This window comes from Dermochelys coriacea, chromosome 2, assembly GCF_009764565.3.
Source record: "Dermochelys coriacea isolate rDerCor1 chromosome 2, rDerCor1.pri.v4, whole genome shotgun sequence".
NCBI classification, from domain to species: Eukaryota; Metazoa; Chordata; order Testudines; family Dermochelyidae; genus Dermochelys; species Dermochelys coriacea.
The window spans coordinates 3035185-3060315 of record NC_050069.1 but is presented as its reverse complement, the minus strand read 5'-3'; the positions used below and the strand labels follow the sequence as shown (position 1 = coordinate 3060315).

Genomic DNA, 25131 nt, shown 5'->3' with positions numbered 1-25131 from the left:
GTCTCTCCCCTGTTCCCTCTGGCTGCAAGTTCTTTCCATTCCTATTTTCCCTTATAATCCTCTTCAACCCATCCTGTATCCTCCTGGGGCTCATATTTGGTGTAGTCTCCCTTGACTCTTCCGCTTTTCCTATAGGACTAGCCTCTCTTCTCTTCCTCCTTGCCCTTCCACCTTCAACAAGTACCTGCTGAGCCCCTTCTTCATTTTCCAACTCTGCAAACCTATTCCTAAGCTCTATTTCTCCTTCACTAGCCCGTCTTTTCCTCTGCCTGGTTCTTTTAGTCACATGCTTCCATTGACCACTTTTCTCACCCAGTCTCCTCTCAAAATTCCCCAGCCCTGCTTCCATCCGTGAGTCTGAGCTTTTCCCTTCAGACACCTCATATCTTTGCTCCATCATCTGCTCAAACCCCTTCCTAAACTCAACGAGACTTTCCACCTGCATCTCCAAACCTCGGATCTTTTCCTCCATCAGCTCTATCAGACGGCATTTCATGCAGAAAAAACTCTTACCGGTTTCCCCCTCCAGGATCATGTACATACCACAGCTTCCACATCCCGTCATCCTCAATGTGTCTTCCACTACAGGAGTCACTCCCACAGCTGCCTCTGTATCTATCATCACCTTCCCACCTAAATCCTGTTAATCTGAGAAACACAAGCCACACCAAAAAGACCACCCCCCCCCAGCAAAAGCAAACCCCAAACAAGCACCACAATCCAAATTCCCCTTGCAAACTCCCACTCAAACTCCCCTGTTTAGAGCTCTGTTTGCTAGCTCCTGTGCCGCTGCAGCTGTCTGTCGATCATCCTTCTCCAGCTGTGCAATCAGCTGCACCTTGTTCAGCTTCCCAATGCTTAGCCCCGTCTCCCTGTGCGGGTTTGCGACATCCTTCTCAGGGAGGTGGTTACACGCCATTTTCTTGCTGTTTCCTTCGACTCCCTTTGCTTTACTGCTGCACATTGCAAAATACTTCTTGTGAATTCCGCTCCCCACCTCTGCCACCACCTGTTACAGAGCCACAGGACTGGTGCTATGCTCCAGCTTTGCACCAGTCTCTGGGAGGACCCCTCCAGCATGCCAGGCCCACGGGGAGGCTCACTCTTCCTCCAGAGTAAGCCACACAGCTTCACTGCCTCCTTGGACTGGACCTCTGGGCCTGCAGCCCCTCTGCTTCCCACGGTGAGCTCAATTCGGTGAGTCCCACTGAGACAGACCCTGAGGGAGACCTGTGCACCTCCTCTGCCAGCATCTGCAGGGCCCCTCAGCCAGTGCTGTCAATGCGGAAGGGTTTGTGAGTGGACTGGCACGCAGCCCAGGAAGACCCTGGTTTGCCCAGGGAAATGAAGGCTAAAGCACAGTCCATTCTGGGTAGCCAGAGCCCAGCCAAGCTGTAGTAACCCCCATTGTTCTAATTCTGCCTGTCCCTCTGTCTGATCTCCTTCATCAGACTCCCAGGTGTGGGTCCCCCTGCATACTTCCTGCAGCCAACCTTTAATGTCCACTTCCCCTGCTGGGGGCGGGGCAGTCCATACATCTCTGGGTTATTGGTTGCTAGTTGTCCATCTGCCATTGTCTTCCCAAGAGCTCCATGGATATGGGGCCTAAGGACTCACACAGCTGGACCCCATCCACATCTGTGTCTGAGCCTTCCCTGAGAGGCAGCAGGCCCCACCGGGCAACAATGCAGTATCTAGGGGAAACTGAGGCACACATAGGCTTCATAAAAATATTACAAAAAATTCCCAGTTCATCTCAGGTGCCCTCCAGCCAGGGCCCCCAAGAAAGCTATGGGGCTGGGGGACGCGGTGGTGGGTGGTGAGCAGGTCAGGCAGGTGATAATGTGTCCTCCCAGCTCCTGCATAACAGAAGCATCTGTGATACTGGGGGCGGGAGCAGCAGGGTCAGGAAGGACGCCAAGCCTGGGAGTAAAGTGTTGGTGGAAAATCACCAGGGCAGCTTGTATTCCTGGGGTGCCACATGTCTGTGACACCAGCCATTGTGTATCAAGACTCCTCGCCCCAGCCAGGGTATTCCCAGGGCAAGCCACACACCCATGCCCTGACCTGTACTGAGCACTGCACAGGTCACTCAGGCTGCGAGTGCTGGGGGGGGGCTACAGGGGAGGCAGTGAGGGTGGGGGATGGGAGGCAGCCCCTCCTGCTGCCTTGCCAAGGGTGCAGGCCTGAGAACCCCCCATCTAAGGGTCAGTGGCCCTAAAAAAGGCTGGTCATCCCCTCTGCGCCCCCAGCAGTCCCTGCCAAGGCACTGAAATATAACCCGGGGCCCTGGCATAGCTGGGTGGGTGCCCTCACCTTCCTCCCCGCAGGCTGAGCTGGGGCAAAGTTCAGATGCAGCTGTGACAGTGCTGTGCTGAGACTCCAGGTTTGCTACCCAGGCAGCTTCCCCGCAGGAGACAAGAAGGCCCGTGGTGCTCAGGGTCCCGGGGACTCGCCCTTTGTATTGCTTGGACCTGGGCGTAAAACGCTGCCAGATCGGAGCACTCCATGGCCTAATGCTGGCCAGAGCCTGGGGCACCTCCCTGCCTCATGGGGCTGTGACAAAACAAGGAGCCATGGCTCAATTAGGCCCTTACCCAGCCAGTGCCTGGCAGGCAGGAATAGACCTTTGTTCACCCTGGGGTTTGTGGGAGGGTGCAGGACGTGAGGGAGCTCTGGACCTAGCCAGTGGTAGATGCATTTGGTTTTCTCCCTGCAAATTTGTCTTGTCTGACAGCTCCCCAGGCTCAGTGCTGCCCCTTGGAGGAACCTCTTCAGTGCACCACACCCTCCAGGGGTCCCCCTCTTCTTTCAGGGGTGGCCACGCGGAGTCACCGTCTCCAAGATCGAGCCTCTGGGTGCCAGCCCTGCTGCTTCACACCATGAGCTCTGTCCAGCTGAGCCAGAGGCCTGCTCAGAGGCTCGTCCACTCCACAGGGACCAGCGCACCCCAGGGGTTATTCGTTCCCCCTGGTTTTTGGATTCTCCACTGATATGGGTCAGTTCTAGCAGATTCCAGCCAGTTCCTTAAGAAGTCATTTCCTGTGCCCCAGGCAGCCAGGCGACACACACACCTCATGTCTCCTGTTCTGCCCCAAGAGGAGACTGAACCCTTTTGCCCTCATGGAGTAACAATGCCAAGTACAGAGGGAAACTGAGGCACACATAGGCTTCATTAAATGTTACAAAGAATTCCCACTTTGTCACGTCCTGGAAACAAAGCCACCTGAGGCAGCGAGAGAGGAAAGCAGAGTGAGGAGGTTGTCAGCTCCAGACCGTGGCTCAGGCCAGCCATAGATGGGGTCCAGCACCCCCACTTCAAACACCACCAGGCAAAGCTGATGGAAATCAGCAGCTGAGGGGGGTGAGCCATTTAAGAAACAAAAAGAGCCGTTCTTAGGGGGGAGGGAACAACAAATGCACCAAAATGAGGGAGGCGAGGGGACAGGGCACCCGGCGTGGACGAGGTTAATGTACTGGAGACCTGGCTTCAAATCCTGATCTAAGCTGGATGCTGACAATGCGGAATTGTCATGGGCCAGCCCAGATGGACGGAGGGGGGGTTCTCAGCCTTGTCCCAAGGGACAGGCGCTCCTTTGCAGAGCTGTAATACCAGCTCCAGCAATTGACAATCTGCCCCTAGACCAGCCCCAGCACTGGAGCATCAGGGAGTGCTCCTGGTTAACAGAGGGGCAGCAGCCAGGCTGTGGGTGCATCTGTGCAACCCAGGACTGGCACAGCCCAGGGGGCTGGGGGTCAGGCTCCAGCACCCAAGCAAAGCTGGTGCAGAAACGTGATGCTGCATTATGTCTCCAGAAAATAAAGCAGGGGAAGGGAAACCTGGCCTGAGTCAGTAAAGCAGCACGTGGCACTGTCACAGGGTGCGACAGGGTCGGGGCAGATGGCTACAGGAGAGTGATCCTATTGGGATCCGGGCCTAAGAGGGGGATCCACAGGACCTGGAAACCAATTGAGTACAGGGGACAACTAATGAAATAACAGGGACAGGAGTGTGGTCAAAGGGTCAAACTAAGGAAACCGGAAGGGGACACCGAGCAGAGAACCCTGGACAGCGCCCACTGCTCCTCAAAGGTGTCAAGGGAGTCAGAGGACGCCGCCCAGAGGAACTCTGCCCAGATACGTGAACGGACCGAGGATCGGAAATAGGCCCCACAGTCACAGGAGACTCCATCGGCCAACCTCCTCACTCTGGTTTTATAGATGGCCATTTTAGCTAGGGCCAGGAGGAGGCTGACCAGGAGATCCCGTGACTTTGTGGGGCCACGGATAGGGAGTGTATAAATAAGGTGAGGGGTATAACAATGCTGGTTCTAGTGGGACCCAACTGAGAGTGCCAATTCAGGACAAATTGCTTAAAGCAGGGTAGTTACAGCCCAAAGCTGGGGTTTCTATGCCCACCAAGGCAAACCAAACCAGCCAGACAGAGAAGACTTTGGTTTTCCCCCACTGGCTAACCACAAGTCACACAAGCAATTCCCTTAGACACTCCAGTTTCCCAGTGTCACCACCAGTGCCACTCGTTATGGGGACAAATGGTTATGAAAACCAATACTCCACTAAAAGAAAAAAGGTTCTCTAGATCCCAAAGGACCAAGCCCCAGACCCAGGTCAATATACAAATCAGATCTTTACCCACAAATCACACTGTTGCCAATCCTTTAGAATCTAAAATCTAAAGGTTTATTCAGAAAAGGAACAAGATATAGATGAGAGCTAGAATTGGTTAAATGGAATCAATGACATACAGTAATGGCAAAGTTCTTGGTTCAGACTTGCAGCAGTGATGGAATAAACTGCAGGTTCAAATCAAGTCTCTGGAGAGCATCCCCAGCTGGGATGGGTCATTCAGTCCTTGGTTCAAAGCTTCAGTGTAGCAAAGTCCCTCCAGAAGTCAGAAGCAGGACTGAAGACAAGATGGAGGAGCTGCAGCAGTTGTTTATAGTCTCTTGCCATATGGTCTGTCTTTCTTTGTCCCAAAGCTGTCCACCACATGGCCTGGAAAACACTCAGAGTTCTGTCCATAGGCAGGTCCCTGCATACCTTGCTGAGTCCCAAGGCATGTCTAGCGGATGGTCCTTAATGGGCCATCAAGCAGGCTACGCAGAGCTGACACCAACTTGTCTGGGGTGTCACCCAGAAGCATAGCACAAGTTTGAAACACAGACAGTATAGAGCCAATATTCATAACTTTAACTACAAAATAATACACACATATAGACAGCAAACCATAACCTTGTCTTAGATACCTTATTTGATCCCCTTTATACAAGATTTGGTGCCACTACAGGACTTTGGTTGCAACCATATTCTATATGGTCCCAGTTCAAGTCAATAATGTGACAAGGGGAAAAGTGCAACCAAAAACATAACAAAATATTCATGAAGAGATGGAATAGGGGCTGCAGCCCGGCACATTCCAAGTATATTTGTTCCAGAGTTTCCCTCACGCCGCAAAAGGGACAGGTGTCTGGGATAGGGGTGAACCATGCCAAGTACACGCCCATGCTCACAGCTCAATGAAGGAGCCACCAACTGACATCCCCAGTGGGCCTCGGGATTAAGGTGGAATATAGGCAGGCCCACTGGGGCTCCTCGCCCTCCAGAGGTGGCAGGAGTCCTGCCATTTTGTATTGGGGCGGGATGCGAGGGTGAGGACGTGAAGAGTCTGGAGCACGAGCGTGTATAGATGTTTCCTTGGCGCGGTTTGGAAGTAGACCGGCTTCAGCTCGTGCAGCCGACTCATGGTGAAGGGGTGGGGGGGTCAGTTGGGTCCACAGGGCAGGGGCCCAATTAAAAGGTCCGGCAGGCCTGGGGTGGAGGGTGGGCGGGGTGTGCCCTCGTGCAGGACCCAGTCGAGGTAAACCTGAGCAGCGGACGGCAAAGCGGCCCTCACCTCCTGAAGTATGCGCCTGGGAGTATAAGGTCTGGAGAGCCCCATGCACTGAGCGAGCGTCTGGGGATCCAGCCAGTCTTCCCGGTCATAGTCCAGGAGGTCTCCGACCCTGGTGACTTCTGCCAGGACCAACCTCTGGCGCACCGAGCGGGATTCCACCACCTGCACGTGGAGCTGAGGGTTGTGTAGCAGGGGCTCCGTGAGGAGATCTGCCCCCTCGGTGGCCGCCACGGACCTGGTCATTGAAAGCAGTTTCCAGGTCTGGAGGAGGTCCTGGTAGAAGACCGGCAGCCCAGAGAGGTCTTGTGGAAGACCTCTCGGATGGAGATAAAGGAGCTGCCGGTGGTATCTGAGCTCTCGGAAGTGGTGCAGGAAGGTGTGCACCAGTATGCTCCATGACGGACTACCTGCACCGATGTGACAAAATGGGACTGTTCTTAATGTTTCCTCTGAATATTGTGGGGGTGCCTCAGTTTCCCCTAGGCAGTTCTTAAGTATCTAGTGGTGGGATAAGGGTGTATAATCGTTGCAGAGCCCTAGAGGGCAGGTGTGTGCAGGGGTCTGGACACAGAGAATGGCCAACACCCTGTTTCCTGGCAACTGATGGCCTGGGCCCTTCCCCCTGCAAGGTGAGAGCTAAAGGGTTGGAGAACAAAGGAATCAGGTGCCCTCCTTGCCCGGGAAAGGGACAAAGCCCGGGGGGGGGGGGCTGGAGAGAGTTTCAGTTTGGGGCTGGCTGGGGACATGAAGTGAAGTGCAGATGTGGTTGTCTGGCTCACTGCCCCCCAAAATGGACCCAGCTAAGGGGTCCTGTTCTCTGCACCTACAAGCTCCATGTTAGACCATGTTCCTGTCATCTAATAAACCCCTGTTTTACTGGCTGGCTGCGAGTCACGTCTGACTGCGGAGTTGGGGGGCAGGACTCTCTGGTTTCCCCAGGACCCTGCCTGGGCGGACTGGCTGTAGGAAGCGCACGGAGGGGCAGAGGATGCTGGATGCTCCGAGGTCAGACCCAGGAAGGGGGAAGCCGGGTGAGCTGTGGGTCCTGCAGACAGGCTGCTCCCAGAGAGGAGACTTCCCCAGAGTCCTGCCTGGCTTCGTAGGGAGCAGCTCCAGAGCATCACCCGGGGACTCCGTGACAACCATAAAGGAGCCTCTGCAGGGCCTGGAGGCGGAAGACATGGACCTGATTGTGTAAACGCTTCAGGCCCTGCCCTCCCTCCTCCAGGCTACAGGAGAGTGATAGAAGGCAGATATATTAGCCCCAGGTTAAGTAGGTCCCTTTTCCCCAGGTAAGGTAACAGGGAAGGTTCCAGAACAATCAGAAACTTTCTGGAAACAATTAAGGCAGACAGGCTGATTAGAACACCTGCAGCCAATCAAGAAGCTGCTAGAATCAATTAAGGCAGGCTAATCAGGGCACCTGGGTTTAAAAAGGAGCTCACTTCAGTTTGTGTTATGTGTGAGGAGCTGGGAGCAAGAGGTGCAAGAAGCTGAGAGTGAGAAGGCGGACTGCTGGGAGACTGAGAAGTACAAGCATCATCAGACATCAGGAGGGCAGTCTGGCGGTGAGAATAAAGAAGGTGTTGGGAGGAGGCCATGGGGAAGTAGCCCAGGGAGTTGTAGCTGTTGCACAGCTTTCAGAGTAGCAGCCGTGTTAGTCTATATCCGCAAAAAGAAAAGGAGGACTTGTGGCACCTTGGAGACTAACAAATTTATTTGAGCATAAGCTTTTGTGAGCTACAAAATGCATCAGATGAAGTGAGCTGTAGCTCACGAAAGCTTATGCTCAAATAAATTTGTTAGTCTCTAAGGTGCCACATGTCCTCCTTTTCTTTTTGTCGCACAGCTGTTACAGGAGCCACTGTAGACAACTGCAATCCACAGGGCCCTGGGCTGGAACCCAGAATAGAACGCGGGCCCGGGTTCCCCCATCCCTCCAACCCCCCAACTCCCTACTTGATACCGGAGGAGTTGACCTGGACTGTGGGTTCCACCAGAGGGGAAGGTCTTTGGCCTGTTCCCCAATCCACTAGGTGGATCAGCAGAGACTGCGGGGATTGTTCTTCTTCCTTTCCCCATGCTGGCCAGTGAAGAGGCTAAACTGAGTGAACGGCAGATTTGAGCCGCAAAAGTGGCCAAACTGAGGGCTGTTGTGAACCTCTAAGGCGAGAAAATCCGCCAATAAGCGCAGGACCCACCAAGGCAGAGGAGGGCCTTTGTCACAGGGGAGACAGGGCTGCTGTTGTTTCCAGCAGGAGTGGGCTGCCCTTCGGTATGAATTTTATCACACGGCCAAAGTTTCCATGCCCCCGTTGATCCCAGATTAATCTCCTGCTTGTTACAGGCTTCCTTTGGCCCCCGATTCCTGCTTCGAGCAATTGACGAGAGATCCAGGTGCATACAGACTTACAGCCAAAAGGTACCGCAAAGGAACAAAGCCAAGCACTCCAGAGTGAGGACGTGCCAGCAGTCAGGTTGCCAGTGCCACACCTGGGAACGCTGGTATCATAGAATCATAGAATCTCAGGGTTGGAAGGGACCTCAGGAGGTATCTAGTCCAACCTCCTGCTCAAAGCAGGACCAACCCCAACTACATACACTATACACCAGCTCTGTGGCACAAAAAAAATCAATTCTCCGTGGCCGCATTTAACTGCCTCCGGTTTGGGACTCCCCTTTCCCTCCCTGCCTCATTCAATATGCTCCTCCAAAGTCTGCAATGAATGAGGCAGGGGCCCCCCAGACATCAGCCTCCTTCACCGCACAACCCTGAGTCAACACACAGCAGGACCAGCTTACCTTTCTCTCTTGTGCACTTAACTAGCCCCATCTCTGTAATATCTGAGCACCTCCCAACCTTTAATGTATTATTTGTAAATATGTAAATATAATTTAATAGCAGGGCCATGTTACACCTGGGGAACGGAGGCACAGAGAGACTCAGAGTCCCAGACCACACAAGTGTACAGCAGAGCAGGGTTCTGCACCCAGGTCCCCCAAGACCTAGATTAGTACCATCCTTCCTCTCTCCTGCCCTCCTGTGTGCTGAATGAGGCAGGGTCCTGTGGACAATCTAGTCTGCGAGGCACAGTTCACATCATACAGATTCACAAGCAACCAGGATTTCCTAATTTTTGAGTGCTCGAAAACCCCCCGCCCAAGACAAACAAACAAAACCCCTACGAATTACATCATGTGGCATCTTATTGACACCCACATGGATGATCAGCAGGGCTGGACCCTTTAGATCCACTGCACAGATCTGCTAATGGAGTAATTGACAGCAGTAGTAGGTGTGACAAAGTGGGACTGTTCTTAATGTTTCCTCTGAATATTGTGGGGGTGCCTCAGTTTCCCCATGGCAATTCTTAAGTATCTAGGTGGTGGAATGGGGGTGTATGATCGTTGCTGAGCTCTAGAGAGCAGGCGTGTGCAGAGGTCTGGACACAGAGAATGGCCGACACCCTGTTTCCTGGCAACTGATGGCCTGGGCCCTTCCCCTGCAAGGTGAGAGCTAAAGGGTTGGAGAACAAAGGAATCAAGTGCACTCATGGCCCAGGAAAGGGACAAAGACCAGAGGGGGGTGGCTGGAGAGAGTTTCAGTTTGGGGCTGGCTGGAGACATGGAGTGAAGTGCAGACGGGGTTGTCTGGTTCACTGCCCCCAAAATGGACCCAGCTGAGGGGTCCTGTTCTCTGCACCTACAAGCTCTGGTTTAGACCATGTTCCTGTTGTCTAATAAACCTTCTGTTTTACTGGCTGGCTGAGAGTCACGTCTGACTGCGGAGTTGGGGGGCAGGACCCTCTGGCTTCCCCAGGACCCAGCTAGGCGGACTCGCTGTGGGAAGCTCACGGAGGGGCAGAGGATGCTGAATGCTCCGAGGTCAGACCCAGGAAGGGGGAAGCCGGGTGAGCTGTGGGTCCTGCAGACCGGCTGCTCCCAGAGAGGAGACTCCCCAGAGTCCTGACTGGCTTCATGGGGAGCAGCTCCAGAGCATCGCCCAGGGACTCCGTGACAGTAGGTTGTCATCCTTTATGTGGATCAGCACTACAGGAGAGATGAGCCACATTTTGCCAGTGGGTTTCACAACTATTGGCTGATAGCAGAGGAAGGGTGAGACTCAGAGCTCCTGGCTCCATTCCAAGCTCTGGGGAGCAATGGAAGTGTTCCCTAGTGGTTACAGGCACTGCTCCCCACGCCTGTACCCATCCCAGTCTTCCTCACCACTGGCTCTTGTCCCCACCCCACCCCCCTGCATTCCCGCCATGTTAGTTCATCACTCCCGCTGCCTGCACCCCTGCAGGTGAAGCACTGAGCACCGCAGAGACGGTCCCCCTGCTCTCCGTTCTGACACACTGGGCTGCAGGGAACCGCTCAGCCCCTCCAGCCCTGGGCTGGTGCCTGCTCTGTCGGCCTGTTCTGTGAGGCTGGGACAGGTGCAGTCGGGTCAGCATGCAGGAGCTGTGACAGGAGCGGGACAGCCTGTGCTCACTGCAGACAGAAATGAAGGGGCCACGAGAGTCTGATTCAGTCTCCACAGCCCGTTTGGTCCTTTGCCTTTCTCCAGCAAAGGTGTTGATAGGAGCCCACTGCACGGTGGCGGCTTTGGTGGTATGGCCACTTGCCCACCAGGACTTGATCGACATCTGCCACCCGCCCCAACAACCGCACACTGCACAGGGCAATGCCTGCAGTCTCTCGGAGCCGGGTTGGCCCTGATCTGCTCTCTATAGAGGTGCATGCACACCCTACACGTCTCAAGGGCCAGGCCCTCTCTACAGAGCCCTGGAGGCGGCGAATCAAAGCCGTGTTTCCGTGAGCACCAAGTATTCACCCAAACCATGCGCAGGAAGGGAAGGAATCAAAGGCTGAATCAGCGCCCTAGAGTTCTCACAATGTCATGAGCCACTCCATGGTGTACTGCCTCCCTCGATCCTTCTGCCAACGACACGTAGCCGCTCCAGAGCTTGGCAGGGCAGCCTGTGCATCCCATGAAGGATTCAGGGCTACAGTGCCTGTCAGCCAGTAGAGTCCCAAAGTGCCTTGCAGACGTTAGACACAGGGATCACATCCCCAGCAGCTGAAACGCAGCCACTTCTGGGGTGGGGTGTTTTTAAGGGGAAGCAGAGATGGCTGATCTAATCACAGCTGCAGGGAAGGAGGCAGGAAGACAGAAAGAAACCATTCAAACTGGAATGTGGCTCTGACAGTGGAGTTGGCAAGCCTTGTCTTGGTGGAGAAAGCACCCAAAGAATCTTTAGCGGTTACCAGTGGTCAACACTTCAATTTCTCATCTGCTCAGCGGGATGGTGCCACTGGCAGCACAGATCCCCCCAGCCACAGTGGGGCCAGCACTGACTCAGGGGGCAGAGCCCCCTACTGAGTCACTCACATGACTTCTTGAAGGAAAACCATGCATTGTTCTGCCCAGGCTTAAAATTATTTTCGAACCGTTTCACTGAGAAGCTCTTGCATCTGCAGGCTTTGGCCCAGGGTTGTGGAATTTGGCCTTGCTATCAGGGGGTGCTTTTTGCCACCCCCAAGAAAATCTGTGCAAATTTGGCCACGTTATAAGCTTTTGAAAAATCAATTTGAACAGACTTAGTAGAGATGAGTTAAAATTTAGCAGCTAAATTCTCCAAAACTCCCCCTGCCATTGACCTGTGAATAAACAGAGGCCTTTAGTCTGCAGGGCTGTCAAGCCAGCACCTTCCACAGGGGACAGAGAGCAGATCCCCTGCTGCCAAGATCCCCACTGCTTAGAACATGGCTCAGCCGATGGCCACATCTGGTTCTAACTGCCCAGAAAATACCAGGCCCAGCATATGCTGGGGGAGTTACCCCCAGCTTATTCCTAGGACATCCTGCAGCTGCACTTGATTAACCCCTTGCTATGCAATGAAAGGCACAGATATCCAACGCCTCAACCCCTTATTGTTCCCAGGCCCTGGGAGTTGCCCGGTTTTGCACCGTCCCTTTCCCATCTCTCACTCCAGACCCTTGTTTAGTGCTGCAAATATTGCAAAGGGAGAGGATGGGCTGGCCACTGCTGGTGCAGGATACTGGTCTAGCTGGACCTGGGTTCTGATCCCAACTGGCAATGCGTGTGTTCCTTGAGCAGGCACTCTCCACGGGAGATCTGCTGGGACACCACTTAGCACAAAGCCAACACCAGAGACTCCTGGCAGACCTCCAGCACTGGAAGAGAACAGTGAGACAGACAGACAAGGGTCTGGTCTATGCCCTGAAGTAGGAGGAGTTAGAGCCTTTGCAATATTTGCTATTATAAGGCCAGTTTTAATTTCTGTTTCCCTGGTACCCCACCCCATTCACCCAGCCACGGACACACAGCAATGGGTGCCTGTGCAGAAGACTGATGCCCCTCCTCTTAGCAGGGCAGGGGTAGCAGGCTGCCCCACTGGCCATGGTCTGCTTCTTCTTCAGGACTCAACCCACCGGCCAGGTCATGTTCAGTCTCACCCCGCCTGAGCGTTCCATGGAACAATAGTCCAAAGACCTTATGCCATGTCTGCAGCCCGACCCCAGGTTCAATGGCCCTCACACTGCTCATCTCAGGGGGCTTTCACCCCACCTTTCTCAGTGGCCTGTAGGAGAACCCAGGCCTTTGTTCTGCTTTGGGTTTGGCAGCTAAGGTCTGCTCCCTCAGCCTCCTCGCTGCCTCCCTGGACCACTTCACCCCTCAGCCTGTCTCCAGGACCTTTCCTCCATCCCCTTCCTGGCCTCCACAGAGTTCTTTGCAGCTCTTGGACAGAGCGATGCCTCCCAGAGCTTTCTCCCTGGAGACCCAGCTCCTGTCTGATTTGCCTCAGGCTCTCCATGTCCCCCTCTCTCCCAGAACCCCCAACGCCAGGGTACTGCCCTGGGACCTGGCCTTGTGGTCAAGGCTCATCACAGGATCTTGCTCTGCTCCTGCCCCCACTCAGTGTCTCTCCTAGCCTTTTGCCAGTGCTCCCTTCTCAGAAGAAGGTCGACTGTCACCCTGGTCTTTCCACCTCCCCTGAAGTTCCTCAGTCACCTCCATCCCCTGGGCTGGGACTCCTCCTTAAATCAGACACCCAGCTCTGCCCCAAGCCAGCCGCACCCTTTAGGTGCAACTGAGTGCATTCATTTCTCTCTGACTCCAGTTAGCTATTTTCTGCCAGACTGGGGTCTGAAGCGCATCCCACTGTGCCTCCCCCAGGGAATTGTTGCATGTTTCTCACAGGGGATCCCCATAAAAGTCACCAGGGGATGGGGAACATTTCAACCCTTCTCTCCCTCCATTGTGTTGATGCATTGTGTGAGCGTCTTGCTTTGCTTGTAGCTGTCTTTGCTGGTCACCAGCACACCCAATGAACATGCTGTGTTACCTCTGGTTTCAGAGTATCAGCCGTGTTAGTCTGTATTTGCAAAAAGAAAAGGAGGACTTGTGGCACCTTAGAGACTAACAAATTTATTTGAGCATAAGCTTTCTTGAGCTACAGCTCACTTCATATGGTAACACCCATTGTTTCATGTTCTCTGTATATATAAATCTCCCCACTGTATTTTCCACTGCATGCATCCGATGAAGTGAGCTGTAGCTCACGAAAGCTTATGCTCAAATAAATTTGTTAGTCTCTAAGGTGCCACAAGTCCTCCTTTTCTTTTTGTGTTACCTCTGAAATACTGTTCTTTAGGGAAACTCTAGGTGCTGCTGAAGGGAGCCCTGACTGATGCTGAGGCTTTCACAGAGATCTCACCGCAAAGCTGAGATGAGCACCCCCAGCCGGACAACTAGTTTGTTGCAATAGTTGTCATGAATGGGGAGGAGAGACGGTAAATTCCAGGGCTCTGCCCAAAGGCACATTGGCGTCCCAGGCCTATCCCTACCATGGTCCCCACCAGCACAGCTCAGTGCTCCTGCTAGCAAGCAGCTGCGACCGTCAGCGGCAAAGAGGCAACTCTCTCTGGGACAGAGCCGGTCAACAGGTGTAACCAGCAGAGCTGCTGGTCTCCAACAGAGTGACACTGATTTATGCCAGCTGGGCTCCTGGTCCACTGATGGGAACAGCAGAAGTTTGCTGGGTCTGCCCCTGAAATGAATTCCATTTAGTCATTATGTAAATCTCTGCTACGGCCCTACAATGTGTTTTCCATCCGTCAGTATGAGCAGAACTCTGCTCTCCTGGAAATCCATGGAAAGTTCATGCCGGCAGGGACTGGACAATCAGACCTCGGCTTCTAGCTGCCGATGCACCTGGGAACCATCTCCCCCCTGTTCACCCGGCTCTAAGAACCGCCCTGTCTTTAGCCTGGAGCTGCCATCCACAAGGTCGAGTCACAAAAGAGTGTGGCTCCCAGGGCCTGGTTGCCAATGGTGTCTTCCAAAAATCTGTCCCCTAAAGACGGCAGCGCCCAGCATGCAATACTCCGTCTCCAGCTGAGCCGTGGGCCACAGTGGTGGCTGGAACCTGTTGCCCTGTGAGCTGCACGGCTGTTCCCGGTGAAAGCAGCTCTGCTTTCCGTCAGCCGGTGCTGGGACCAGGGCTCCCACGAGAGCTCGGGGAGAAAGGGGCTCACAGGATCTGCAGCTCTGCTCAGTTCCCCGTTTCTAATTCACACAGCGCATTGCTGCGTGCTGAGTGATTGCCGGCCAGGCGCCGCGGCTGTGGACTGAAAGATTAGATGGAGCTAGCGACATCACTCAGGGCGGGGAAGAGTCTGCACCCGGAGTGCTGTGGCTTGGCTGTCCTAACGCCCGGGGCAGACCCAGCTAGGGCAGCTGACGAATTCCTCCGTCAACCCAGCTCCTGCCTCTCCGAAAGATGGACTAACGCCATGGAAGGAAAACCCCCTTCTGCCAATGTAGGAAGTGTCTCCACTATGCCATAGGCAGCACGTTATATGGGCCCGTGGTGCCCATTCCACCCCTTCCCCCAAGGCCCTGCCCCCGCCCCCGCCTCTTTCTGGCTTCCAGTCCCTCCCCCGAGCAACACTGGGGGCCGGTGGTGTGGACTGGGGACGGATCGCTCGCTGCTGTTGGTGCCAGGCAACCCGCGAACCCCTCAGGCCCTCGCGTCACCCTGAAGTGCGGGGTCTGGGGTGGTTGCCCCAGTCTGTCCTATGGACCCATTCTGGGCATCACCAAAAATTATACAAACCTGGTGCCCAGGGCACCATGGCTGCTTCTCTGTAGCTGGGCAGCTGTAGTGCAGACATACCCCGCGGTGAGGCACCACCCACTGAATCTCCAGGAGCTGTGGGTGCTCTGCCGGTCTGGACAGCAGACCCTGCATGAGTTAGCAGCACATGCTCCCCCAGGGAGCATTGGTCGCTTAGGGTTTGCTCCCTTGTCCTACTGATTTGTGAACAATTGAAGCCAGTGGGTGCCATTCTGTGGAGTCCAGACTGCGACACCGATTAGCCCCCAGCTGAGGGGCTGGCCTTGTTTCACTGGTGGGAACAGCTGGATCTTCTGGCTTGCGGGAGGCGGAGAATTCTCGGTGTCTGCAGAGGCACTCTTTTCATGATTAATTAGCTGATGTGTGGACAGCGCTTTGAGCGGAGCCTGGGCCCTCTGGTTCGACCGCGACCTGCTCTGAGGTCTGTGAACACCGGCACTGGGTGGTAGCAGAGGACGCAATGTCTGGATGAATCCAGAGCAGGTACAATGCCACCCCCACCCTGCCAGGCTGCCTCCCGCTGCCTACAGGATCTCCAGCTACAGTCAGTCTCCTTGGTCCAAAGCAACCTTTCTGCAGAACACAGCATGTGGGTCCTGACCCTGCAGACACTTACTCACATGAGTAATGGTACCTTTGTGAGTACGACCGCTGAATGCAAGGGCACAACTCACTCGCGTGCCTGTTTCCAGGATGGGGCCTTTGTGCCGGTGGGGGCGGGGGCGGGGAGTTTAGAGCTGTTGACCACCCCCCCCCCAGAAATGGGGAGAGACCCAACAAACTCATGTCAGGCAAGCCACCAAACGACTATCTCATGGAGACAACTGAGTGTTCCTGACAGCCTGAGCTGACTTCAGAGTCGTGCTCCAGAGGTGAAATGCTCCATGTGCCATTGGTATCCAGGGCCTCTGTGGAAGCCGCTTTACAGCCCCCTCCCCCCCGCCAGAAGCAGGGTGCAGACTCCAGAAAGCCGCCAGAGCTTGAACATGCCCTGAAGAGATCTGTTGCTGGAACAGAAGCAGAATCCCAAACTTCGATGGATCTAGGGCTGAATACCTGCCTAGGAGAAACAAGGAAGCCCAGCTTTCTGACTGCATTTACCACGGCAAGCTTGTGGAATAAAACACCCTGATTAAAATATCGCAGGCAGAACTATACCCCAAGGGGTATTCCTCTTCCTTTTTCTTCGGTGGAGCCCATTTAGTTAACACACTGATTATTTTGTGCTGCCTTTTTATCAGGAGACCAGACTTCAAAAGCTTTTGCTTCAATCCACAGCCTGCTTTCTTCATTTGTTTAGCAAGCTCACTCCCTACCTCTCACACTCCCGACAAAACACTTCTCACTAGGACGTGGAGCTGCATTGTAAACACATAGAGGCTGGCACACCAGCCAGTGGGTTTGGGTTTCTGCACAAAATTCTGCCCCAGCTCCTTGGTGGGTCAAACACAAGGTGCTGCAATTTGTCCTCAATACCTTTGGTTTTGCCCTGTCTCTTTTCTATTATTCCCTTCTCCCTATAGCATGTAAGCTCCCCTGTCTCTGGCCATAATTTGTTTAAACGCCTTTGCTTAATTGCTCTGACCAAAGGGGTCATCAGCAGGCAGACCATGGGCCAAATCTGGACCACCAGACACTTTTAAATGGACCCAAAAATCTTTTTATTTACTTACTATGATCATTACTATTGTTATTTTCACTGGAGTCTGGACCTTGACCAAGAAATTTGGAGCTTGACAAAAAATAAGTGACTGCCCTGGTTACTGAAATAAAGCAGCAGTTGCCGGGAGGTCCTTGATCCTGTTCTACCTGCTGCTAGAGATCTGAGGGGAAGCAAAATGGGAATGCACACTGGCTGGTAACATGGGCCATCCGAAGGGTCCATCACCATGGTATCTAGGCTCTGGCTGTCACATCACTGGAAGCATTGCAGGTTCCCAGTGCCCGAAGAAAGGGACACACACACACACACACACACACACCAGTAATGACAAGGCCTTGTCTCTGATGCCCTCCTCGCTGGAGCTGCTGATTGAGCTGCTGGGTAGGGAGGGGAGGAGAGGGGAGGGGGATTTGGGTGAATTGGTCCCAGCTGCACCTTCTGCCGAAGTCGCAAAAGCCCTTGGGCCATGGATGGTAATGCAGATCAACCTCGGTTGCAAGACCTGACAATAAAGTTAATAACATATTCAAGCACAAGTGCCCTGGCGGAGAAAGGGCTCTTCGGGATGAAAGCATGATGAGGCAAAAATCAAGTGCTTAGAACAGAAAGGAAGTTAACTAAGGCCTCCCTCTGGGAGAGGATCTGTGGTGTCAGGGGGAGGGGCAGGCCAGACCCACTGGCAGGCCCAGGCCTGGCTTGCTTTCATTTACACCAGCCTGGGGCCAGCTGGCTGCAATGGAGTCACTCCGGATTTACACCAGGGAACATTAGAGCAGCGCCAGAAGGGCCTTAACTGGCCTGCACAGAGCCAGTCCCTGCTCCACCGAGCTCCCCTGGCTTAACAGACAAAGGCTGTGGAGGGAAGCAGGGGAGTGCAGAGAGGCAGGGATGGGCCCTAGGTCAGTGGCAAAACTGGGAACAGAAGCCAGGTCCCCTGAGGCCCTGTCCCCGTCCCCTGGCCCTCCTTGCCCCTGCAAAGCTCTGCTCCAACTCCCATTCCAGCCAATGGGACTCTGGCCACTGACTTCAATGGGAGCTGGATGCAGAGGAGGATCCGGTGAGGGAGGGCTGGGAGCCGGCTGCTTTGCGTGGAGGGTGTGGACCAGACAGGCTGCCCAGATGCACAGACTGACACTGGGCTAAGCAGGGCCGACCCCCGCCCCGGTTCTCGGTGGCATGGATTCCTGGGGAGGTTCTCCGGGGCTGCTGGAGCACTTGGCTTCCAATCTAAACAGTAAGAGTGAGAATTAAATGCTAATGAAGCTCTTTGATTTAACAGCAGACAAGAGGTTTTAGTGTTGCTTTGCCTCATAGACTATTATTATGCAAATGAAGGGAGCTTGTATCTTTCTTCCCCATTTAGCTGAAATCAGCACTTCTTGGCAACATCCAAGGCTCAATTACTGTAGTTACCTGCTTAATGGGCGCGCCGAACCCCGCTTGGGCGCACCTCCCCGAAACTCGGGGCAAAGGCGCCCTCCCTGGCGGGGTCTTCACCGAGTTGCGCCCGGGCAGACGCGCGGCGCCTGGCGGGTGCTCGGGTACCTGGCTGGGGGGCAGCCCCGGGGGTGTCAGGCTGTGAGGGGGTGATGCGGGACCGCTGCGTCTGAGAGTCTCGCTGGGTGTGTGGCGGGTTGGGGGTGAGCCAGATTGTTGTGTCTGGGGCTGCGCCGCCGAGAGCGGCCCCCCTGTGCTCGTGTGTCCCGGGCTGGGACTGCCAGCCCGATTGCTGCGTCTGGGGCTCGGTTCCCTGCCTGTGTGTTTCCCGGCGCCCGTTTGTAGTGTAAATCCGGCTCCCCCGCCCGGCCGGCCTGTTCCGCGCTGATATGCCGAACAGCAGGTGCTCGCTGGCGTTTTAAGCTACTTTCCCCTGGAAACTTTCCAGAGCTTGGGCTTCCTTCCCCTCCAGATGCAGCTCCCCGGGCCCAGCCGCCGCCCCGCTCGAGGCTGTGGGGGTATTAGGGGAGCCTTGGAAAGGACTCAGCCCGGAGACCCTCCAGCGGTTTCCTGTGGGCTGTTCCCTGCGCCCAGGGGACTTTCATGGAGCAAGTTCTTAGTCCGGTCACCAGATCAAACCGAGCAGTAGCGGGAGCTCTCCGGGGTGACCTGGCCGCGCTGGCGCCAGCTGTGATGGAGCTCAGGGACAGGGGCGCGATGGACGCAGCTCGCTTTCCCCCCGCGGCGGCTGCAGGGAGCCGGGACCAGCAGCGCGGGGTCCTCCCGGGCCGTGAATCTCCATGCGCCCCCTCCGTGCGCTTCGCTTAAGTCGGGACTCAGTTTCCCTCTCGCTCATACTCGCGAGACCCTTCAGGCAGCAGCCCATGGAAGAAGGGGGGGGGGGCGCAAAGGGTCCCTCAGCCGGGCGGTTGGCCAAGCTGCGAAGGAGGGGAGTGTGGATACGATAGACCCATCGGGCAGGAGCCACAGGACGCGCCAGGCTTCCAGGGGTCTGGGATCCGCAGCCCCTCCATGGAGCTGCCTTAAAGGGAAGTGCTGGGGAAACACCCCTCTTAGGGGGGTTCTGCTCAAGTTACATCCCAGTAACGGGCCTGTGCTCTTGGCGCAGGGAACCGGCTCCGGGCCCGTGTCTAGTAAACTGGCTTGTACATGGCAAGAGAAGTAAAGAGTGAGCCCGATTTCAACCGCCGATGAAATAAAATCCGGTGCAACGAATGATGATATGGTTTCTTTCAGGCGGTAGAACAGTAAGAGCGAGGCGAGAGTTTTTATTTCATGTGCGGGGCTGATTGGGGTCAGATTTTACTCCCCTTTCACCTGCAAAGCACATGTTGTGTGTGTGTGTGATGGGCTGTTCTCTTCTAGATCCCCCCCTCCATAAACCCACACATCCAAACCTAGGTGCAGGCAGGCAGATACACACATCTGGATTACACCCCTGCAGAGTGTGCGTGTGAATGGACCGAGACAACCCGGCAGGAAGGGGAGGACACCGCTCCCCCACGCTGAAGTCCAAGGGGTTTGCAAAGAGGCTGCTTGTGGGTAGGGGAGGTGTGTGTGGGGGTGCTGTGGGGTTTTAGCCCCGGTCACTGAAGAGCCCGGCTCGGTTTCTTTCTGCAGAAGTGAACAAACCCGACACGGTGCAAGACAATAGCGAGCAGGCCCGTGCCCGGGTGTTTGTTAATTAGGGACATATGTCTCCTAAAGGAATCGTTGTGGAAGGGGGGACCTTCTGCTCCCCAGCGCTCCTCATTAGCATGAGCCGAACGCCATTGGCCCGGAGGACGTGATGTAAGAGGGTGACTTGTAAACTTCGGGAGGCTGCGGATTGTTAGCTTGGTTGCAGTCACATCAATCTGCTGCGGGTAAAGAGGGAGGGTGGGAAATCAGAACAAATGACCGGCTCCAGGGGCCCTGAGGTTCACAGCAATGCTGCTAATTAGAACTCAGGGAAGGAAAGCAGCGTGGATCAAACAGAGATTCACGGGGGCCACGGGAAAAACAAATGCAACCTGGAGGTTTGACTTAATATCCTGCAGGAGGCGGCTTCTCGCTTGCAAGGGGAGGGAGGGGAGATTCCAGAGGCCAGGCGAAGCCCCTAGAAGGGACCCTGGGAGGTGCTTCGGCACCAATGGGAGTGGGAGGTGCTCAGGATCTGGACCCCTGGGGGGGTGGGTGGGGAGGTATTTGAGGGAGGACTTCAAATCCCAGGGTCTGTTGTCTTCTGATTTATTTCCATCGATCAAACCTTTAGATTGCAACGTCCTTTGTGCAGGGACTGCGCGTTCCCAGCTGCTTATCAGCGCGCCCAGCACCCTGGCGGGGTTCAGAGAGTAAATAACAACAATGGGTCACCCCCTGAGGCCTTTATCCAGGCTGTGAGTCAATGGGAGTCTTGGCTGAGTAAGGACTGAGCTATTGCAAGCCCAGGAAGGACCCCACACCACCGTACACACACGATTTAACCCACTGTTAATGGAGTTGTATTGCAATTGCAGGAATGAACGCTGGAATAAACTCAAAATGCTGCCCTTGCTTTGCACTGATTGGACAGCTTCCATGGAAGATCTGAAAGGATTTTGCAAGCGTGAATTAATGGGGTCTCACAGCATGAATGTGGGGGTGTCGCTTATCCACTCCTTTCCAGAAGTGGAGGCCCAGAGAAATGAAGCATTGGGCCCACTCTCACACAGCCAGTCACTAGCTGGGCCAGGACTAGAAGCCAGGAGTCTTGGTTCACATCCCCCTTGTTCTAAACACTGGGTGATACTTCCTCGCACAGCTGGGGTAAAAGCCAGGAGTCCTGATGCCCAGCCTCTGCTCTAATCACTAGAACCCACTCCCCTCCCAGAGCTGGGAAAGAACCCAGGAGTCCTGACGCCCAGCGTTTGCTCTAACCACTAGACTGCACTCATCTCCCAGGGGTGGAATAGAACCCAGGTGTCCTGCCTCCCACCTTGGGCTGTAACCTCTGGAGCACCCTCCCTTCCCAGAGCTCTAACCACTAGACTGCACTCACCTCCCAGGGGTGGGAGTAGAACCGAGGAGTCCTGCTCCCACATCCTCTCCAACCACTATACCCCACTGCCTTCCCAAACCAGATGGAGCAAAAGGACAAGCCAGCTTGGCACGTTCCTCATTAAAAAGTGAACATGTAGCTTTTGTATTGCATCACAGAGACCACAGGTCCTCCTTATTCCCGCACCGATAAATCAAAGAAATAGCCTCTCATTTGGTCCGGCCGCACCAGGGCGGTGCTCTGCTCCTCGGCTCCGGAGCTGCCCCTCTGTACCTTGCCTGAGTGCCTGGGGGGGGGGTGTCAAAGATAGGGATGAGCCTCTGGGCCTCAACAGGGCCCACTGTCTCCCTACTTCCCTTCTCCCTTTTTGATCTAACTTGCAAAAAGCCCGGGCAGGAGGCGACTCACAACAGCGTCACTAAATCAGCTCGTCTCACTGCTGTTCCCGGGAGGTTTTTTTTTTTTTTTTTTTTTTTTATGGATTAAATTAAGCGCTTCCATTTCCGTCCACCACCTGATCGCTGCATTATAAATCCAAACAGCTGATCCGAGAGTCTTCAGAAATTCAGGACCTTCTACAGCGGCTGCGGCAGAGCCTGGGAGCTGTCCAGTGCTGACGAGAAACAACAGCCAGCCCTGAGCCGAACAATAAGAATTGCAGCGCACGGCGCAGGACGCGGCGCCGGGAACCGAAGCTTGGAGCCGCTCCCGATCGCTGGGAGCTGTCCAGTGCTGAACTCGCGGGCGATGTCTGAGGAGCCAGCTGTGTGCTGGTGACCCCTGGAACTCAGGGGGGGCTTTTGGACCGCGCTGGAGGTCGACAAGAAGGGCCCGGGCAGCCAGCCGCCTCCTCGGCCGCACCAAAGCCGCTGGATCTTGGGTTGGAACAGGGACTGATTGCACCAGGCGGAGATTGGGCATCTCCGCAGCACGGGTCGGGGCTTGGAACTGCACGTCTGAGCAAGCAAAACCATAAAGCAAGCCACAAAGCCATAGCGCGCCAGGAGCTGTTTTCTAATTGTAATTTTTTTAAAGATTTTTTTTGGGTGGGGGGGGACCGTTTCTTTCCCCCTCTAATAGCTGATCCAGCAACAACCGGCCAGCTGCCGCGTTTCTCCCTCTTCGGTCGCGGTTAGAAACCATGCCAAGATCTTTCCTGGTCAAAAAGGTCAAACTCGATGATTTTTCTTCGGCGGATCTAGAGAACTCGTACGGCAGATCTAGAACGGACTTCAGCTCCCGGCTCCATGACAAGGGTAAAGAGCAGATCGGATCTAGATCTATGTGGCTGGTATAGATGTTCCAGGCCGTGGTCTGGCTGGCTAGAGAGCGGGTGTGTTTGCTTGCACGGGGGCCTCTGTTGGGGAGGCTTTGCCGTGTGAACGCACTCGGGGACCACATTCCTGTGTGCAGCCTGCCTCCTTCCCCGGAATGCAGCCTGCGGCGAGCCCTATTGAACAGGGCTCTGCCTCTCAGAGGTTGTTGACTCTGCACGTTTTAATGCAACCCAGTCGCTCTGTTCCTACCAAGGCACTAAAATTAGACCTCGAAAAAAAGAAGGTACCAAGGCGGTGCAGGGGTGGGGGAGAAATCACAGCTGGGGGCGGGAGGGGGGAGAAATCACAGCTGGGGACGGCGGGGGGGGGGGCGGCGGTTGGAATTCACCGTGGCAGAAATGGTTTTGTTTGGAAGGCCCTTTTGTCTGCCGATAGACAAGTTCAAGGACAACTGTTAGCCACCTCCAGGCTTCCCCGCGCGGTGGGCTGGCCATCCTGGCTGGTGCTAGTGGATTCATTGTGCCCCAGGTGAATAAACCTCTGGGTGAAAAGTTCCCTTAGACATGACCCCGGCCCAGAGAGGCTGCCTCAAGCCCTGGTGCTGATCGGAGAGCTCCTGCTTTCCAGGGGGGATGCTCACTTCGCTGGCTCCTGGCTTTTGTTGATTGCAGCATGTCTGCAGCGTGTTGCATAATCGGGAGGAAATTGGCTGAAGTGGCTTGGGAAGGAAGGGAAGCTCACACCGCGGGCCCCCCTCTTCAGGCTCAGCCACAAACCTGACCTTGAGGGTTACCCTGAGAGGAAGGTGTCACCGCTGTGGGGCTTTTCGGGGGGCGGGGGGAGGGGCACATCACGTTCATGTCCTCGCTCTGCATTCAGAGGAATCTTAATGAGTGCTCCGAGTTGCCGTCCCCAGTTAGCAGGAGCCGAAGCAGCTCTCGGCTGCCCTATCTCCCCAGCCCAGCCTCCCTCTCTCTCTGCCTATCTGCGCCCGGCAGCCGGCGAAGCGAGAGGGAATCTCGGGGAATGATGAAGAGGGTGGCTGGCGGGGAAGGTTCATCAAACGCCACGGCCATTAGCATGACAGTGGAGAGCCGGCTCCTGGTTCATCGCCACGCACTTCATCCCCCGCCGTCGGCAAACCAAGGGGGGCCCCTCGCAGGACGAGCTTGTTGCATCTATTAACCAGAGAGCTCTCCAGCTAATCTCCCCAGGCCTCTCAATGATTTAACAAGCCTCTTCTTGTCTCTCCCGCTCCATCCCCCTCCCCCACCCCCACCCCGTCTCCCCCTCCCCCGCCCGCTCCCAGCAGGGTACATCAGTGACTACATCACCCCGTCGGTCTATGAAGGCGAAAGCGAAAGCGCCATCAAGGTGCCCTCGCCTGACCCGATCTACCCGGGGGCGCACGGGGACTATGGCGCGCCGGACTCGGACCAGCCCGACAGCCCGCACTCGGAGATCGCGGCCGGGTACATCAACGGGGACGCGGCGGTGAGCGAGGGCTACACGGTGGACGCCTTCTTCATCACCGACGGGCGGTCGCGGCGCAAGGTGGTGAGCGGGGCGCGCAGCCTGCAGCGGCACCGGTGCAGCGAGTGCGGCAAGACCTACGCCACCTCCTCCAACCTCAGCCGGCACAAGCAGACGCACCGCAGCCTGGACAGCAAGATGGCCAAGAAGTGCCCGACCTGCGGCAAGGTCTACGTCTCCATGCCGGCCATGGCCATGCACCTGCTCACCCACGACCTCAAGCACAAGTGTGACATCTGCGGCAAGGCCTTCAGCCGGCCCTGGCTGCTGCAGGGCCACATGCGCTCGCACACGGGCGAGAAGCCCTTCGGCTGCGCCCACTGCGGCAAGGCCTTCGCCGACCGCTCCAACCTGCGGGCCCACATGCAGACCCACTCGGCCTTCAAGCACTTCAAGTGCAAACGCTGCAGCAAGACCTTCGCCCTCAAGTCCTATCTCAACAAGCACTACGAGTCGGCCTGCTTCAAGGGGGCCGTCCCGCCGCTCAGCCCCATCGAGACCTGACCGGGGGGCGTCCCCTGGCGGGGTCCCCCTCCCCCTGCGAGCACTCTGCGGGTGCCCCTCCCTCCTCCTCCTCCCGGGCGGGGTCCCCCCTCCCCCTCCGAGCACTCTCCGGGAGCGCCTCCCCTCTCCCCCTCCAGTCCCTGGCGGGGTCCCCCTCCCCACCTCTCCAAGCACTCTCTGGGTGCCCCTCCCGTCCCAGGCGGGGTCCCCCCTCCCCACCTCTCCGAGCACTCTCTGGGTGCCCCTCCCGTCCCAGGCGGGGTCCCCCCTCCCCACCTCTCCGAGCACTCTCTGGGTGCCCCTTCCTTCTTCCCCTCCCCTCCATGGCGGGGTTTCCCCTCCCCACCTCTCCGAGGACTCTCCGGGAGCCCCTCCACTTTCCCCCTCCCGTTCCTGGCGGCGGCCCCCCTCCCCACCTCTCCAGGTGCTCCTCCCGTGCCTGGCGGGGTTCCCCTCCCCCCTCCGAGCACTCTCCGGGAGCCCCTCCCCCCTCCCGTCCGTGGTGGGGTCCCCCTCCCCCCTCCGGGAGCCCCTCCCGTGCTTGGCGGGGTCCCCCCGCACCACCTCTCCGAGCACTCTCTGGGGCCCCTCCCCCT

General features: G+C 56.0%; 1 protein-coding gene across 2 annotated transcripts; it reads left to right on the top strand.

The window, feature by feature from the left end:
* Positions 1-21435: 21435 nt before the first annotated feature.
* On the top strand, positions 21436-24599 carry SCRT1 (scratch family transcriptional repressor 1). Of its 2 annotated transcripts, none has more exons than XM_038391213.2 (2): positions 21436-22477; positions 23811-24599. In XM_038391213.2, the coding sequence occupies exons 1-2, from the start codon at positions 22363-22365 to the stop codon at positions 24533-24535; spliced, it is 840 nt and encodes a 279-aa protein (XP_038247141.1). In that variant the 5' UTR covers positions 21436-22362; the 3' UTR covers positions 24536-24599. The 2 variants fall into 2 exon arrangements, with proteins under 2 accessions (XP_038247141.1, XP_038247140.1); XM_038391212.2 differs by having other exon boundaries at positions 23808-24599.
* The last annotated feature ends 532 nt before the right edge of the window (positions 24600-25131 follow it).